Below are 16,117 nucleotides of genomic sequence, written 5' to 3'. Positions count from 1 at the left end.
CTTATTCCCTCGACTGTTTCGCTTTTCTCATACGCGCGCTCGAAACACGGGTGTTCTAAGCGTGACTGAAAAATCACGTACACATTCATGCATTTCATTGACTTTCTTAATCTATTAAGATAAACAAACAACGGATAGTTCTAAGGCAAAATATGTTTACTATTTCAAATTTTCAATCACATTTGTCAACTCATACAAGATTTCTTTAATAGAAATTTCAACTGCATCACTACAGAAAGATTTTCTTAAGCTTGAATATCAATGGTATTAACTATAAAATAACACGTTTTACTAGCCTGAAGATGTGTTCTAGCAAGATGAAAAGTCAAAATGAACTGAATAATTTGGGAACAGCATAAAGAAGGGCAAGTGGAAAAAACGGGTGGGGCCACGCCTTTCTTTCTTTTCCACTCACTGTTCTCTGTCCTGCTTTCCAACTGGCTGGATGCCTGAAAGAAGCTAAGGGACCAGTCATTGTTTAGAGGGTGGGGAGGGCTGGAGCAAACTGGGGGAGCATAAAAGATTTTTATGTCGGGAAAAAGGGGAGGAATTAAATTTATGCATGCACATTAGGGAGGTTTAAGGGGGTTAGTGGGTAAGAGAGGGGAGCGGCAACAAAAAAATTAATGTGCTCCATAAAAGGGGAGGGTCAGGAGAATTTCAACCTAGCCTCCCTCCATTTGCACCAGCACTACCCCTCCCCCCATAATATTGACTGGACCATAACTGCACTTTAAAGCACAACTCAAAATGAGTTAAAACCTGGGTATAATATCAGTCAGGGCAGACTGCTATTGTTATCTTGCCCCGGTTAAAACAACATAACATAAAGAAGATTTCATCATTACTTCATAACGTAATTACAAAATTATCTCAAGGAAATTTTAGGTGTAACTTTGAGAATAGAAATCCATTCCAAGATGTTTAAAGTTCAATTCAATGAAACTGCCCAGACAAAATTAAGTAATGATTAGTTTCATAAGTAAATTTGCAAGTCTGGACTCTTCTAAAACAAGAATAACTTTTTGGTTTTAATAGTAAGCACCCAGTGATGACACAAGATGCAAATTTGACTGATCAGTGTTCCTGCAGTCAAATTTAAACATTTTATGCTAAATCATTCTGCACCAACTTAAAACATTGGAAAATAATGTTCAACTTAAATGAATATAAAAATTCTGAAAATTAAATTTAACCATGTGTATTCAGCTTTGCAAACTGGCAAAAAATTTATTTCAATCTTTTTTCCTAGAAATGATTAAGCAACATTTACCCCATGCACATATTTTAAATTTGTTACACAAATTAACAAAAATAGTTGCAAAAGTTATAAAAACAATGACCTCATCTTACAAGTCCAATTTGAATACTACACTATCTCACATCTGCAAATGTTAATGTTTAACTTGCTAATTGAATCTATTTGTTACTACCATTTTTGCTGACAGGAAATAAAATTATTCCTATCAATTAAAATCTAGTTCCAAGCAGTTTTCCAATAACTGTCACAAACCTAAAACCAGAGAACTTACAAGAGCAACAAACAAAATAATGCAATAAACACAAATTTGAAGCAAAACATACAGCAGATTCAGGTTGAGAATTTAACAGTCTCCGTTTTTGCCTTCGTTGTCACAGTTGATTGATTGCGTAGCAAGGCAAAATGCTAGGCAAAATGCTAGGCAAAATGCTAGGCAGGAATGGCAATGTTCTGTCTGGGAAAAAGCACGTCGTCACGCGTCCAGCGACTATTTCTAGAAGAAGTATTTGTCTCGGATCTTATGGCGATTGAAGATTAATAAGATCCAAGACACGAATACATCTTCTAGTAATAGTCGCTGGACAAGTGACATTGTGCTTTTTCCCAGACAGGACGTTGTCATTCCTGCCTAGCAACGTCTGTATCTTTATTGGATACAAATGGCTGTCTGTCTGGCTGTCGGTCTGCCCATGGCTGGTCAGACAGACTTTTTTGAAAGCTATTGGAAAACTGCACTATTATACAATTTTAAAAGCTAGCTTATTACTCTTAACTGACTCCGAACGCGGCTTGCTTGGCTTTGAAAGCTTCTTTCCTGGCTTTAGCCTCTTGTGCTTGTTTCTTTCTCTCCTCCTGTTCTTGTCGGATTTCTGCTTCAAACTTGTTTGAAAATGTTTGCTCCTTAACCTTGGCTTCAAAGAACTTTGCTGCGCCACCTACCCCTACTTCATCCACATCAACCTCTGCAAGTCTAGCAAGCTCACTGAGACCAGAGCCAGCCTCCAGTTCACCAGCAGCGGCTTTGCGAAAGATCAAGAGGAACTGCAACATGAAGAAGGAGGTGGTTACGCTTATCTTGAGTAAAAAGATGTCTCACTACATGCCATACATGTATATTGTTAATGCACCGGACTCCAGGTCAAACAGTTCGGGTTCAAACTCTGATCAGGGTCACTGTGTTGTGTTCTTGGGCAAGACATGACTTTCATAGTGCCTCTCTTCACCCAGGTGTATAAATGGGTGGCAACAAAATAATTCTGGGGGGTAGTCCTGCGATGGACTAGTATCCCATCCAGGGAGGATAAGAAATATTCCTAGCCGCTTAATGCTTCTGTTAGAAACCGGGATAACTCCCGTAGTATGGGAGGCTAACCTTACCGATTTTACCGAAAAATGCAAGGAGCTGAAAATAACCCCGTCAGATATTTATTTGAGGTATAATAAGCTGCAGGTATGTATTCAAGAGATATGTTGTCAAAAATTACTAAATTAGACTACGAGCAGTCCCCATTTTTTTCGCAGAGTCTGTCGAGCGTTAAGCGAAATAAGATATTACCGCGTGAGGGGAGGTGGCGGGGCGAGGTGAGAAGCGAAAAAAGTAGGGACTACCCGCAAAGCCAAAGCGTTTGACCTTTCACGGCTGAGTGATTTTTTGCTTTGTTTTTAAATCTAATTTGTCGTGTCCAATAACATTTCCGTATTTTGACGTACTGTCAATTGACACCGCTGCACTTAGTTGGGTTTGTCATGTACGCATCAAACCCAAAACTTTTTTGATGAGTAGTCTGCAAAGTTTTATCTCTGACGATTTACACAGTTCCAGCAATGTTTATTTTTTTAACACTGATTCACCTCTATGGGCCACTTAATGTAAAGTGTTTAAAGCAGGGCTCAAAATAACGGCCGGTCAACGGACAATGTCCGGTCAAGATGACAATTTGTCCGGACAAAGTTTTGGTTTGCCGGTCATTTTGACCGGTCACATACATGATAACTGAAGACCAGAAAAAAAAATTAACATTTTTGGTACAAATTTACATTTTAAGTGTCAACTTAAATTCTAACGACTTTTTGCTTTTTGATTGACTAGTCGCTATCACATCTTACAAGGGCATTAGGAAGCAATCTATTCAAGAAATTGCAGGAAAAACATGTTAAAGAAAAAGCGGGTCTTTTTATGCCACGCAAACAAAGATGATCTATCGAACAGCGGAAACAAACAGTAATTTAAAATTGCTATTTTCAATATTTTCACCGGTCAGAAATGACACATGACCGAGCTAAAATCTGTTTGGCCGGTCAACATGACAGGCAACTGTCCGAAAATTATTTTGAGCCCTGTAAAGCGTTTCTGTTTGTTTAAATTTGTTACTTTATTCCCGGCTTGTAATTTACAAAGCTCATGCTATTAACAGCTATTGTCTTGTTTATGAGCCTCGAATTTCGGTGGAATAAAGTTACTTTTGGTTGAATTCTTCTCTATTATTTTCGCTCCGTACTTTGGCAGACTTGCTGCAAATACATCGAATTAAAAATGTTCTTCGGAGATGCAATTTTATAGCGACAAAGTAAGTCTCAAGAAGATATTTTGAGAGCTCAAAAGCTCCTGCTCCCATTGCTTGCAATATGACATGCAAGTAGGTTGACAACGTATTGACATCTTGCTGTCAACGCTCCAAGCGTTAGCCAATCATATTTTTGCGTTGTGAGAGCAACGCATAATTCAAACACTGTGGCTTTGCAGGTCCCTATTTTTTTCGCTTCTCGCCTCGCCCCACGCGTTCATTTTTTTTTTTTTGCTTCAAGCTTGACGGACTCTTCGAAAAACTTCGAGGGACTGCTTGTAGTCAAATACTAAATAAAAACCCTTGCTTAATATTACAGGACTCAAATAAACTGCAAGAGTAAAAAAAAAAACAGGCTTCCCATTAGACCACTGGGCTTCCTGCAGTACTGATAACATAACCCCTCACATAGAGATTGTGTGGTGTTCAAGATTTCTACGTTACTTGGTTTCGAATTTTCAAGCGTAACTAGTGGTCAGCCAAATAATAGAGATTCACATAACATGATCACATTCTACAAAGATATGCTGCATCAGTGTAGAACTTTTTAAGGCTCAATCTCAGATAAGAATTGATCATCGGAAAACCATTTCTCATAAATCATAAGCTGAAACTCATCTCCTGTAAATTACAGTATTTACCTCTCTGAATGAAACTTTCCCGTCATTATCTTCATCAATTTCTGCTATCATCTGTTTAAGTCCAACGTGGGTTTGAGGAGCTTCTAGTTTCTCCATCATTAGCTTCATTTCCATAAGATCTAAATAGTGATCATTGTTTACGTCATACCTGAAGAACGAAATTTGAAATTACTACAAATGTCTTAAAACAAACATCTATCCTACACACCTCCTACATCTATCATAGGTAAAGCCCAGGGTTCTCATACGACAGACAAGTGCTATAATTTTATTAATTTCTGTTGGTAACTCAGGGCCTGTTTACATGGAAGGCGGGTGCCCTGGCTAACAGAGTTACCCGGCTAACCGAGCTACCCTGGGCGAGCCAACTTTTCATATGTTTCTTTAGAGAACGCATCAAAGCATTTACATGCAAGACGGGAAACCTGCCTTGCCTGGGCACTCGGTCTGCTTGCCCGGGGCACCCTTCTAGGCGGGATAGCTTTTTGCCATGTAAACGGTTATGCCCGGGCTATCCCGGCTTGCCGGGATAAGTCTTCACGCGTGTTCTTAAATTAAATTTGAAGTTAATGGCATAAAATGTATAAATTCTGGACCCAAACAGGGCTATTTGACCAAAATTAGATCAAATTAGTTTTATCTGTAGGTTGGAAAATTTTTCTTTGAGCAACAGCTAATTAATTTGAAATTTTCGTAGGAATGATTATCCTAACTCACGAAACAACAAATTAAATTTCAATTTGGTGGCCAAAGACTGTTGAATTTCGATTGAATTCCCCCATAAATGGACGTACTAAAGTTAGAGCTTGCACATCAAAATAAAATAGGTTTGAAGATTGCTTGCCTTGATTATTTAGTAAAAAGTCATATTTTTCTTCAATCATTTGGAGCTACACGGTTTTCCCACGCTGTGACACGCTTCAATGACGCTGTCTCAATTTGAATTAATTGGGTAGAAGAGCTGTGAATTCTGCATGTAAAGGTGGGCTATGTTTCATCCCTTCTAGCTGGGTTACTCGATTAGCCGGGGCACCCTCCCTCCATGTAAACAGGCCCTCAGTTAGGTAATGAACGTTTATTCGTTTGTCTCACGATAGAATTGCTTTGAGATGTTGATCGCGACGCTTCGACTGCAATACTGCTAGTCTTCATCAGGCGATGAGGTCGATTGTTTATGCGTTGCTATTTATGCACGTTGGTTCGCTGTGATTGGTGCATTTCGATCCTCATTATTATTCTGACTAACAGATGGTGTTCCCTCATAGGCCCGCTTTGTAGTTGAACGGCTGTTATGCTTTCTGATCGTAGGTATCCATGCTTCAGGAATTTCAATTCTGCTATCTCTATTGATGTTATTAGAATGAAGTCTTATTTGGATAGCCTCTTTGACCCTGCGTGTGTATCGGTGAGAGTCTCGATCGATAAACTTGACTTGATTCCATAAAGGAATGTGCCCCGTTTCGTTTGCGTGCTCCGAAACTGCAGAGTTTTGTGTAGGGAAGGAAGGGGGGGAAGGGTGCCTCCTTACTTAAGATTGGAGGGGGGGGGGAGCTTTTTAATTTTCAATTTCAAGCTAAATATTATTAAATTCACCATAATAGAGCAGTTTTCAATTGAGTGTCGTAAAACCAAAACCAAAACCAAAACCAAAGTAATTACTCTAACCAATCACAACAGCACAAACAATCCAGTGAACCAATCAAAACTCGAAGCAAATACATGTAGCTGGCACGAATCGCGGGAAAACGTGCGCAAGCGAGTCGCGATTGGTTTTGGTTTTACTCCTGATTGGCCGAGAAAGTAGCGCGAAATTTTTAAACCAATCACTAAGCGTAGTGAACGCAAAACCAAAGCAAACGCAAAGTACTTTCGACACTCAAGTGAAAACCGCTCTATATAGTTGCTGACGGATTGCTAAGTTACGTGACATAGAATAATTTTAATTAATACAAACACTAAACTCAGCTAGTTCCTAAAGTCTCCAAACAATTTTTACCAGTAAAAATGTTTGGAAAGGATTTCCATAACAGGTTTGAGTGGCCTTTAAAGCTTTAATGGCATATTTTTTTGTTAATATCAAACTAAGAGTAACACAAGGAATAAGGAGGGATCAAAATACATGTCCCTCATAAAAATCTGCTAATCGCTGCTCTTTTGGCTACAAGAGGCACACATTTACGGCCGTAATTTACACGGAACATACCCATGCATAAAAATTCGTATCACGAATAAAATTTCATGCTACAGGTCGAAACTGAAAGTGCTTTAAAATACTTCACATGTGACCTGTTGAAATTGAAGACGAACTGCTATCGATTTCAGAATGCGATAAGCTGGCGAGCTATTAGAAAATCGAACGTCCTATTCCCTCTGGAATCACAAGGTCTTAGAAAGGCCAATCCGCATCGACATGATAAAAAAGAGTAAATAGCAGCTGTGTTAAGTTTACTGACACTTACTTCTTAAATATCTTCTCGAAATCTTTAATCTGCTTCCTGCTAAATTCTTTGAACTCGGTGTACGGGTTGAAAACCTTCATTTGTCGTCTAGGCGCGTCTTCATTTTCGTTCAACGCCTGGCGATGGGCGAGTTTAGCAGCCAGTTCGTCTGTTTCCGACATGTTGTTTAAAATCACTCTTCTGCGCTGAAATAATAATACAAAACAACGTTTTTCTCGAGGAAAACTCACACCCCTGTTCTTCAGTGCGAAATGACTGTTCTCATTCCAGCACAACCCCTGAAGTGCACAGTTGAAAGCTGCACGCTGATTGGACGACAAAATAAATGAGATATTAAACGCCATTTCATTGGCTTGCTAATAAGTTATCGAAAGTAAAGTTTACCTTTATTGAAAATTGTTATGTACATTTAATTACCGGTAAAGTATATTGTTTACTGAAGTGCGAAACGAAATTTATACCTTTTATGGAATTGAAAACATTGAGCTAAAACATTAATCTCACTGTGAAATAATATAAGAGCTGAAGATATCAATTGAAAATACTGTAAACTCTGTACAGAAATAAAACTAATATAAGCACAGAATTTGCGCAGACTGGTTTCGTAACTTGCCATTTTTCGCACGTACTAATTAAAGTTAGTAAAGTTCTTGATGGAAAAGTAATTACTCTTGAAAGTAACCTCATATTATTATTTCCACTAAGCAGATTTAAAAGCCATGTGACACACCAATACTAAATGTATTGAAGGTGAAATATAACAAACATCCATAAAATTTTTGTTTCTCTAATTTGAACACAACATCGAGTCAACATCCGTTTTCACAAAATTTAATTTTTATTGTTTTTGTATATTCTGAAATTTAATTAATGCTCTTGAAAATAAAAACTACTTAGAAACGGAAGACGGCAACTTTATGTCAACAATGCTTACAAAGCCCATGTGATCGAAACACAAAATGATATTACGTCAAGGGCCGGGTAAGGCGTTACATGACGTCATAAACCTGACTGACTTCACAGCCTGGTGCAGAAAAACCTAGTGATGCAAAATAAAAACACGAGGCAGCGATTTCCTCATCCTCGGAGACCCAGGGGCAGTTAGTGGGGCGAAACGAAGGAAAACCGGGCAGAAATCGTGCCGTGCTTGAAAACTTTCGTCGCTACGATTTCTGCCCGGTTTTCCTTCGTTTCGCCCCACTAACTGCCCCTGGGTCTCCGGGGATGCGATTTCCTATTTCTTTTATAAATTTTAGTCTCCTTTGCAGCCGTTGTTTTACATTTGGTCTGTGTACCGATTTAAACATTCAAAAGTACAAAATTTGTGATGCCATGCTCCTTTAAAATAATTATGATGAACAAAGTTCAATCAATAATTTGGGAGGTGGCTTGACCCACCCTCAAAAGGATTTTTTGGACAAAGGAGTGTGCTTGTTAGAAGATTTATTGGATGATTAGTTGCACCCAGAGCCAACTGGTCAATGGGCAGGGTGGGGGAGGGGTGTGGAGGGGGTGGGGAAGGCAAAGGACTGTTTAGCAATACCATTTTTTGACAACTTTTTTTTACAAATATTTCTTCTTATGGAGACACAGTATGGCGTGATTAAGATTTTTTGCCAAGTTGTGTTCCATACTGGACTGGATGCAAGGGTGCTTTTTGCTTTATTTTGGTACACACTTACTATTACTGTGTAACGTACATGTTGTCTCATTCACACCTCCATACAGGCTGTTTATCCAGGTGGGAGTCCAGGAGTCCTATTGACGGCCACTTTTCAGAGAAAATTAATATGAATAACTGTAAACAGAGTTTTTTTTAGGGGTGTCGAATGGTAAATGCGAGACTTTGCAAGACGGCGAGACTGATATCTTTTCTGCGAGCCCGAGACCTTTTTAGCCTTGCAAAATAAATCGAGACTCCGAGAAGGCGTCAAAGAAAAATTCAAGATGACGAGACCCCTGAAATTTGGCTAAAATTTTGCGAGACACACACTTTTTGAAGGACCATTCACCACCCTTTTTTTAGCACATTTGGAAATCTTTTAATACCTTTGCACTCATAACTGCAGAAAAACACCTTGCATGCTCCTCCTATGGGGACAAAGTCAGGTCTTATAAAAATTTTGGACTCTCACTTTTTAAATCCTGGCTGAAAGCCTGCCTCCATGTCCACCCCCCCCCCCCCAAAAAAAAAAAAAAAAAAAAAAAAAACACGCACACACACCCCACTCCCCCAAGCAAATATCATCCCAATATGTTTATTTCATTTTAATTGTCTTCTTAAATTTTGTGTAAAATACTTTGAGTATCTTCAATTTCTTTAAATGACATAAAGCAAGATGAGTAACAAGTGCATTCAAATATTGTAATAATAAATTACATTTAGCTCATATAAAGTTTCTAAATCTAGAAATATTTTAAAGTACAGGAAGAGAAATTTTTAAGGCTGTGACTCAAATGCAGATGTCCAGGCATGTCAAGCATACATCCTCCACTGTGTAACGTTTTGAGGTTTAACACAATGGCATCATAAAACTGCCTAAGACAATGCAAATTCAAGATCAGGCTTTAAAAATATGAAAGAAAGTTGTTGCATTATTTGAAGCTTACAGGAATACCATATCTTGAAGAAAATCAGTCTTAGTGGCAATTCTATAACCACAATTTCATAAGAGCTTAAAAGATCATCAAAAGAAAATTATTTTTATATGTAATTATAATCAGATTTTCAAACTAGAATGTTCAATTTAAACAATTCTATGACTCTCCCTCCTTTGCAGCGCAGCCACAATCTGCCCCACCCGCTGAGGCAGATTCACTTTCTTCCTTCTTCGACTCGTCAGAAGTTATACCAAGGACGTCAAGGATTTGTTCATTAGACACATGATCTCCAGGTGATGATTGTTTGTGACTTAGTAGCACTTTTTCTCCCCCTGCTGTCACAATCAGCATGCCGCCATTGAGTAAGCCATCCCCACGCATGTTTCCTTTGATACCTTTGGCATTGGCCTGAAATTAAAAACACCCAGAAAATATTAAAAAAGAGAAAAAAATCAGGTGTTTTAGCTACAGATGTGTTGGAAAAGAGCAGTTAAATCAATTGAGTGTCATAAAAAAGCAAAGTAATCCGGCCAATCACAAACGACATAGACAAATGCAGTGAACCAATCAAAATGTGAAGGAAATACATGTAGCCGTCACTAAGGGTGGGAAAACAAGAGTTAATTGGTTTTGGTTTAAATTTTGATTGGCTGCAAAAGTAGCGCGACATTTTTAAACCAATCATAAGCGTAGAAATGCAAAACCAAAGCAAATGCAAATTATGTTTGACACTCAAGTGAAAACTGCTATAATGCAGTTAGAGTATTACATGTACTGTAATGTGCAAGCTCTCCAAACAGCTGTGAAACAGTTATATAATATATTAAAATAATGATTGTTTGACAAGATTTCAGATATTTGAAATTACATGTAAATGCAACAATTCTCACCTTAGAAAGGGAGATTCTTGTTTCTTTAGCTGCCAACCCTCCAATGACAGAAACAACATTATACCTTAAAGACAGAAGGTAAACATATTATCCACTAAACATCTCACATAGCCTGACATAATACAAGGGCATTGGAACTAGCAAAACTTACCTTCTGAATCCTAAGTCTTTATAACACTGCTGTTTAGAATCAACATACAGCTCTACAAATGAACAATATAGAACAAGTTTTAGAAATATTTTGTTTCAAGAAATATCCACACACACCCCAAGAAAAACTAGTCTGCCGGGGCATTCAGAGCCACCTTAAATTGTCAAAAATACAAGGTGGCTCTGAACCCCCTTGGCAGAATTTTGGGCTGTCATTTGATAGCGGAGCTCCTAAGCGTAGCACCATAACCATGAAAGAAGGAATACTATCGAAATGAGTTTTCATGGTCAACATGGATAGCGGCATGGTTCGCGGGCGTGTACGTACGGCGTACATACGTACGTACGGAGTCGCGCAACATGGCGGCCATAGTTTGATGGTAGAAAGAGTGAAGCAAGAAGGCCGTATAAAGGCGGCCTTTAAAATTTAAAGAGGTTTGAAAAGAAAAACAAGAAGCAATGAAACAAAATGTTGCTGAAAATTACGTGTAGAAAGTAATCGACCACCAAAAAAGTGGACATTGAGAGCCATAATCGATCGATGACTTTTGTGTCTATCTGTAAAGCCAGCATCATACATGAAGGAGCATTTGAAAGCTAAACAAACCAACCATTTTATTGCTACGGGGTAAAAAAAAAAAAACAAAAAAAAACTTGACCCTCTGGGATTTGAACTCACGACCTCCCAAGCCGCAGACTGGCACCTTACCGATTGAGCTAATCCGACAGACTCTGTAATGCACGTTGAACATATCCTATATCAATGTAATAGATATTGTGGAGTCTACTAAACTGCTGCAAAACTATAACAGGATCGCGAAACTATTTTCTATTGCTAGAAAGCAGATAATTTACTGTACTCTAAAGTAATTTTTCATGCCATGAGAAATGATTTTGCCCCGCTGTCGTACTGCTGACATTCAGTTTAACCCTGAGCTATTTAAATTTGTCTTGCACCTATAAACCGCCATAAACATTAGTACTTTGGCCGCTTATTCACTAGAATGAAAACATTGTAAGCTCCAGTGAAAATTAAATAAATGGGGAGCTCCGCTTTTAGGCGTGCCTAAATCTATATATTACCATTTTTGTAGGGTGAACCAATAGTGTGTTCGTGGCGGCCATGTTGGAGGAGTGAAACAATAAAGATATTTGCATAAAAATGATTTTTTTCCCAAAGGAAAATCATTCTATTGTTTCATTCCTCCAATATGGCCACCATGAACACACTCTATAACCAGTGGTAGTATAATGATAAATTATAATAAATAATAATAAATGTTTTTAAAAAATGTACAACAACGTTTAGTTTGCAAGCAATGGCATAACATGCGTGATACGCAACATTCGTCATACATTTTAAATTTAACGTGCAGCATTTAAATGCGTGAGACATGGAACGATGCGCGCGAGTATAAATACACGGCAAAGAAATTAAACAGTAAAAATAACTAAGTAAATTACAATTATTACACAAAATGATGCAAATAAGTTAAATTAAATTAAACAACACTTATTTATAAGAAAATAACATAATACTAAAATGAAAGAGTTAAGTCAGCATGTTTGAGCTGCTTATTTAACGTGCTGCACGTTAAATTTAAAATGTATGACGAATGTTGCGTATCACGCATGTTACGCCATTGCTTGTAAAAAATTCAACTTCAACTGTAAAGGATCCCACAACTGAAGATGATCGTTGGAACGATCGAAACATGTCTTGCAAACTAAAAGTTGTTGTACATTTTTTAAAAATAGTAGTTTGTCTGCTTTTATCCAGACAATAATAAATGTCTCTTAAAATGTTGAGTAAAGTGAAACAGCAAAGTGTAACAGTTTGATAGTGCTGAGAACTGTTATGCACCACCTTAAACTAACCTCCAGTAAAAAACTTTCCCTCTTGAAATTCTTCAAGACCTAATTCCTCTAGTCCAACACCACAGAGCTTTACGTTGTGTGCATCAAGCTGCGGCTTGACCGAACTGAGTTCAGTCGACCACAGCCTGCACAACTGTCATCCAAAGCGACGCAGAAACACGACCACAGCTGTTTGCTTGGACCACAAACTCTGCAGCTCAACCATCTGTTGAGAAAGACGTATCATATCATCAGTTTAGCATTCGTTTATTTATTTATTTATTTTGCCACACACACAAAAAATATAATTATGAAGGAATAGATAATACAAATCAATATACAAGATAATAATTAATATAAAAGACTACAATATAATATAAGATTATTTAAGATAGAAACAAAATGGCGAGGGAACCTAATAAAAAACCACGGGGTTTGTAAGCTTAGGTTCCCTCACAAGAAAGAACAGATGACTGGTTCAGGTACTAAAATAATGACAAGACTTAATAGAAGACAGAGTTCATAGTTATTGATAATATATGCTTTAAGTTTTCTTTTAAAAGATGCTAGTGATGAAGAGCCCGAAATTTCAGGTGAAAGAGAATTAAAAAACTTAAGACCTTGAAAGAATACGGAGAATTGTCGGATATTTGTTCTAAATAACGGTAGACAAAAGGAGTTTGCATGCCTTGTGTTATGAGTGGCCAACCAGCGAGGTGCTTTACTTTTAATAGTTTCTGTACTGCCCCCTGGATGGGATGCCTGCCACTTGCACTTTAATAGGTAAATGCACTAACTCTTTTTCATATAATTTTTATACACCTGCGTGGATGAACCACCTTGGGAAGAGCTCCAATGCGGGCATTAACAAAACCAGGATCGGATCGGACCGGATTATCAAAACTCGGATCGGATCTGACCGGATTGACAAAACCCAGATCGGATACAAAAAAAGTCGGATCACTATAAATTCCCGCCAAAATCGTCCCGTGATACCTCAAAAGAAGTAAGTAAGTGGATGTTTGCTGTGTGTTGACCCTGCTGAAACGATTTCCGTTCCTAGAGTGTAAGGTAAAGATTGAAGTGGGGATATGAACAAGAAAAGTGCAACGATTGCTGTGATTTCTCTCACTGCTGTTGTGTTTTTTCATTCAAGACTTATCTTTATAAATAAATATGACACCCAATTGTCCCACATTCTTACAGCCCTCGAAGCACTTCGATTAAATTTAATATTTACCTTTGAATTTTCGATCCTGGAGACAAGTACAAAAATGGCAAATCGATTGATTTCAAATCATTCGATAAGACTTTCACATAGGAGCAACTGATGAGGTCCACTGAAGGACCGAAACTCGAGTCTTACTTAATTAAGATAAAACATTTGCCAGGAGACATTGTTGCAGCCTCCTAGAGACTTGAAATGCAGTGATCAAACTGCCATAGAATTTATTTGTTGGATGCAAGTAACACAACAAAACAGATAAAAAAATGGAGGTAAAGTTTTATAGCACCCAGAGCACAAATCACAACCACTCAAACTAAGGGGAGCTTAAAAACAAAAAAAAATCATCGGTTGCAATGCTTAGAGACTGAAGTAGCCTTTAAAAGACTCGGATCTTAGATCCTCGCAACCGTGGTAAGGAAACGTTATCATACGAACTAACCGCCACTTCAGATATTCTAGTTGACAGTTAGAAATCCACTGAACCGATACACAATATAGACTACAACATTCCTTAAAAGGCTATTAAGAATCTCTCAACAAACAAGAGCCAATTAACCTAACGATCTGCCACAGAGTTAGCAAACACAATGGCATAAAGATCATCACTGAAATGGCTCACGAAAGCGTTCATTAAATCCTCCGTTAACAGACTGAAGGCTAACATTCAGCAACCAGCGGGAGTCGTGTTGGCTTGTCTCATTTTATATTAGCACAAAGCGAACATCCACTTACTTCCTTTTTCGCCATCTTCGATTTGAGCTATCATGTGACGATTTTGGCGGGAATTTATGGTGATCCGACTTTTTTTGGATCCGATCTGAGTTTTAATAATCCGGTCCGATCCGATCCGATCCGGGTTTTGTTAACGCCCCTCCAATGCAAACTGGACAACTCAATCAGGAATCCTGCCTTCTAACTATTAGGGAAGGTAATTCAATTCCAGACCTTTGGGTAAGTAGGGAGCTTGATCCACACCCTTGAATAAGAGGGGGCTGCTTTCTTGGCTTTGCAGGCCTTGGCTAGGCCTGAAAATAAGATGGGGGTGGGGGGAGGGGCAGGGACCCCAGGCCCCTCCTCTAGATTTGCCACTGCATGTTTTAATTGTTAATTTTATCCAAAGCTGACACAGTCAGACAAAGTCGCAGAATATGTTTACGGCTTCCTAAAATAAAAGTTTTGTACCTTTTACTTTCAGGGTGTTTTATTGCAATAGTTAGCGAAGCAAAGCCCTTGATTGACAGCTAAACTCAGTTCTAAAAGCTTAACCTGTGCCAGTTAAAAACAGTTTAAAGAGTTGTGGCTGCAGAATAAAATTCTTATTACCAGTTCAACTACATGATCACTTGTGCAAAATTTCCGACATTACACAAAGATGGAACCAAAAGTTAAATGGATTTAATGACTTGTATTTCGTCATTTTACCCGCTGTCTGTCCTTGGTCTTCTGCAGTCTACATTTTACCCTCAGTCTACATTAGTCGGTAGTCCACAGTCTTCATTTTACACTGGTTAGGGTATGAGGCAAGATTGCATTCTTACCAATATTTTTCACCCCCTCCCCATTTCTGAATTTTTTTGGATCCACCCGGTCCCCTACTTTTGGAACTTTATGGTATGGTAGAAGATGGAATTTCTTTGTCTGGTAATATAAGGATTGGGTAGCGTGGCACACCCATGCCTTTTGCCTTTTTTATGGGGGTGGGGCGAAGGGAGAAGAAGGCGAGAATCATTCGGCATGAGTAATTCACATGAACAATTGATTCCAAGGGTCAAGAGAGACCCTTGGGATAAAATCATCACCTCTAAAAATATAATTTTCAAAGGCTTAATATTTTGTTATGATTTTAAAGGTTTTAGAGGTTCTACAGGGATAGGTTATCGATATATTTTTTGCTATAATTTTCTTCTATAACTACAAAAGCTAATTTTAAGAAAATAGGCCTATAGTTTATCTTATGCATGATGGGCTGAGATAGAAGCACACTAGTTCAGATTGTTACGTAATGGCAATTTGAAAATCTGACGAAAAAAGTTCCCAAGGGAAGGCAACGCAGCTGGAAATGAAAGCAAAACCTTTCGTAAATAAAAGACTTGAGGTGAAAGCTTATTAGCTTCATTCAACGCGGAGAAGTTCTTAAACAAAATATCATAAAAAAGCTTTCAGCTTATAAAGCAAGCTCAGACAGCTCTGTTGACTTTTGAAATGCAAGTCCCTTTGAAGGCCTTTGAAAATACCCCAAAATAGGCAATACATCTCCGAGACGTTTGCAATTAAATATTACAATTCTTACCTCACCAGTAGCGACACATTTTATGATATTTTGAGCGACTTTGCTCAAATCCATGGCGGCCAAGCTAAACGCTGGGCACGTACACGAATGTCAACGTTCCCACACAACCTCGCGCTCGACGCGCTCGAAAGGATTAGTCACGTGACAACAAGAAAGGGAAGGTTGCGTGACAAACA

General features: G+C 38.3%; 1 protein-coding gene and 1 pseudogene across 2 annotated transcripts; both read right to left on the bottom strand.

The window, feature by feature from the left end:
* Window positions 1-190: 190 nt before the first annotated feature.
* On the bottom strand, window positions 191-7,203 carry LOC144657038 (EF-hand domain-containing protein D2-like). The gene is made up of 3 exons (XM_078517325.1): window positions 6,926-7,203; window positions 4,467-4,614; window positions 191-2,302 (listed from the first exon to the last, which is right to left on the bottom strand). The coding sequence occupies exons 1-3, from the start codon at window positions 7,084-7,086 to the stop codon at window positions 2,030-2,032; spliced, it is 582 nt and encodes a 193-aa protein (XP_078373451.1). The 5' UTR covers window positions 7,087-7,203; the 3' UTR covers window positions 191-2,029.
* A 1,975-nt stretch (window positions 7,204-9,178) lies between these two features.
* Window positions 9,179-16,076, bottom strand: LOC144657035 (prostamide/prostaglandin F synthase-like; annotated as a pseudogene). Its single transcript, XR_013571437.1, has 5 exons — window positions 15,942-16,076; window positions 12,445-12,649; window positions 10,568-10,619; window positions 10,417-10,480; window positions 9,179-9,934 (listed from the first exon to the last, which is right to left on the bottom strand). The product of XR_013571437.1 is annotated as a prostamide/prostaglandin F synthase-like (transcript).
* Between the last annotated feature and the right edge of the window lie 41 nt (window positions 16,077-16,117).

Source organism: Oculina patagonica, chromosome 6, assembly GCF_052425735.1.
Source record: "Oculina patagonica isolate OP01 chromosome 6, crgOcupat, whole genome shotgun sequence".
Lineage (NCBI taxonomy): Eukaryota > Metazoa > Cnidaria > Anthozoa > Scleractinia > Oculinidae > Oculina > Oculina patagonica.
Note: the sequence above shows the minus strand (reverse complement) of the source record. Positions and strands in the feature narration are given on the sequence as shown.

Excerpts from the sequence above, each read along its gene's own strand:
- LOC144657038 (XM_078517325.1), bottom strand. The coding sequence starts at position 7,086 with ATGTCGGAAACAGACGAACTGGCTGCTAAACTCGCCCATCGCCAGGCG. Across the intron at positions 4,615-6,925 it reads TTCGAGAAGATATTTAAGAA|GTATGACGTAAACAATGATC; the intron begins GTAAGTGTCAGT and ends TTCGTTCTTCAG. Across the intron at positions 2,303-4,466 it reads GGAAAGTTTCATTCAGAGAG|TTCCTCTTGATCTTTCGCAA; the intron begins GTAAATACTGTA and ends TTCATGTTGCAG.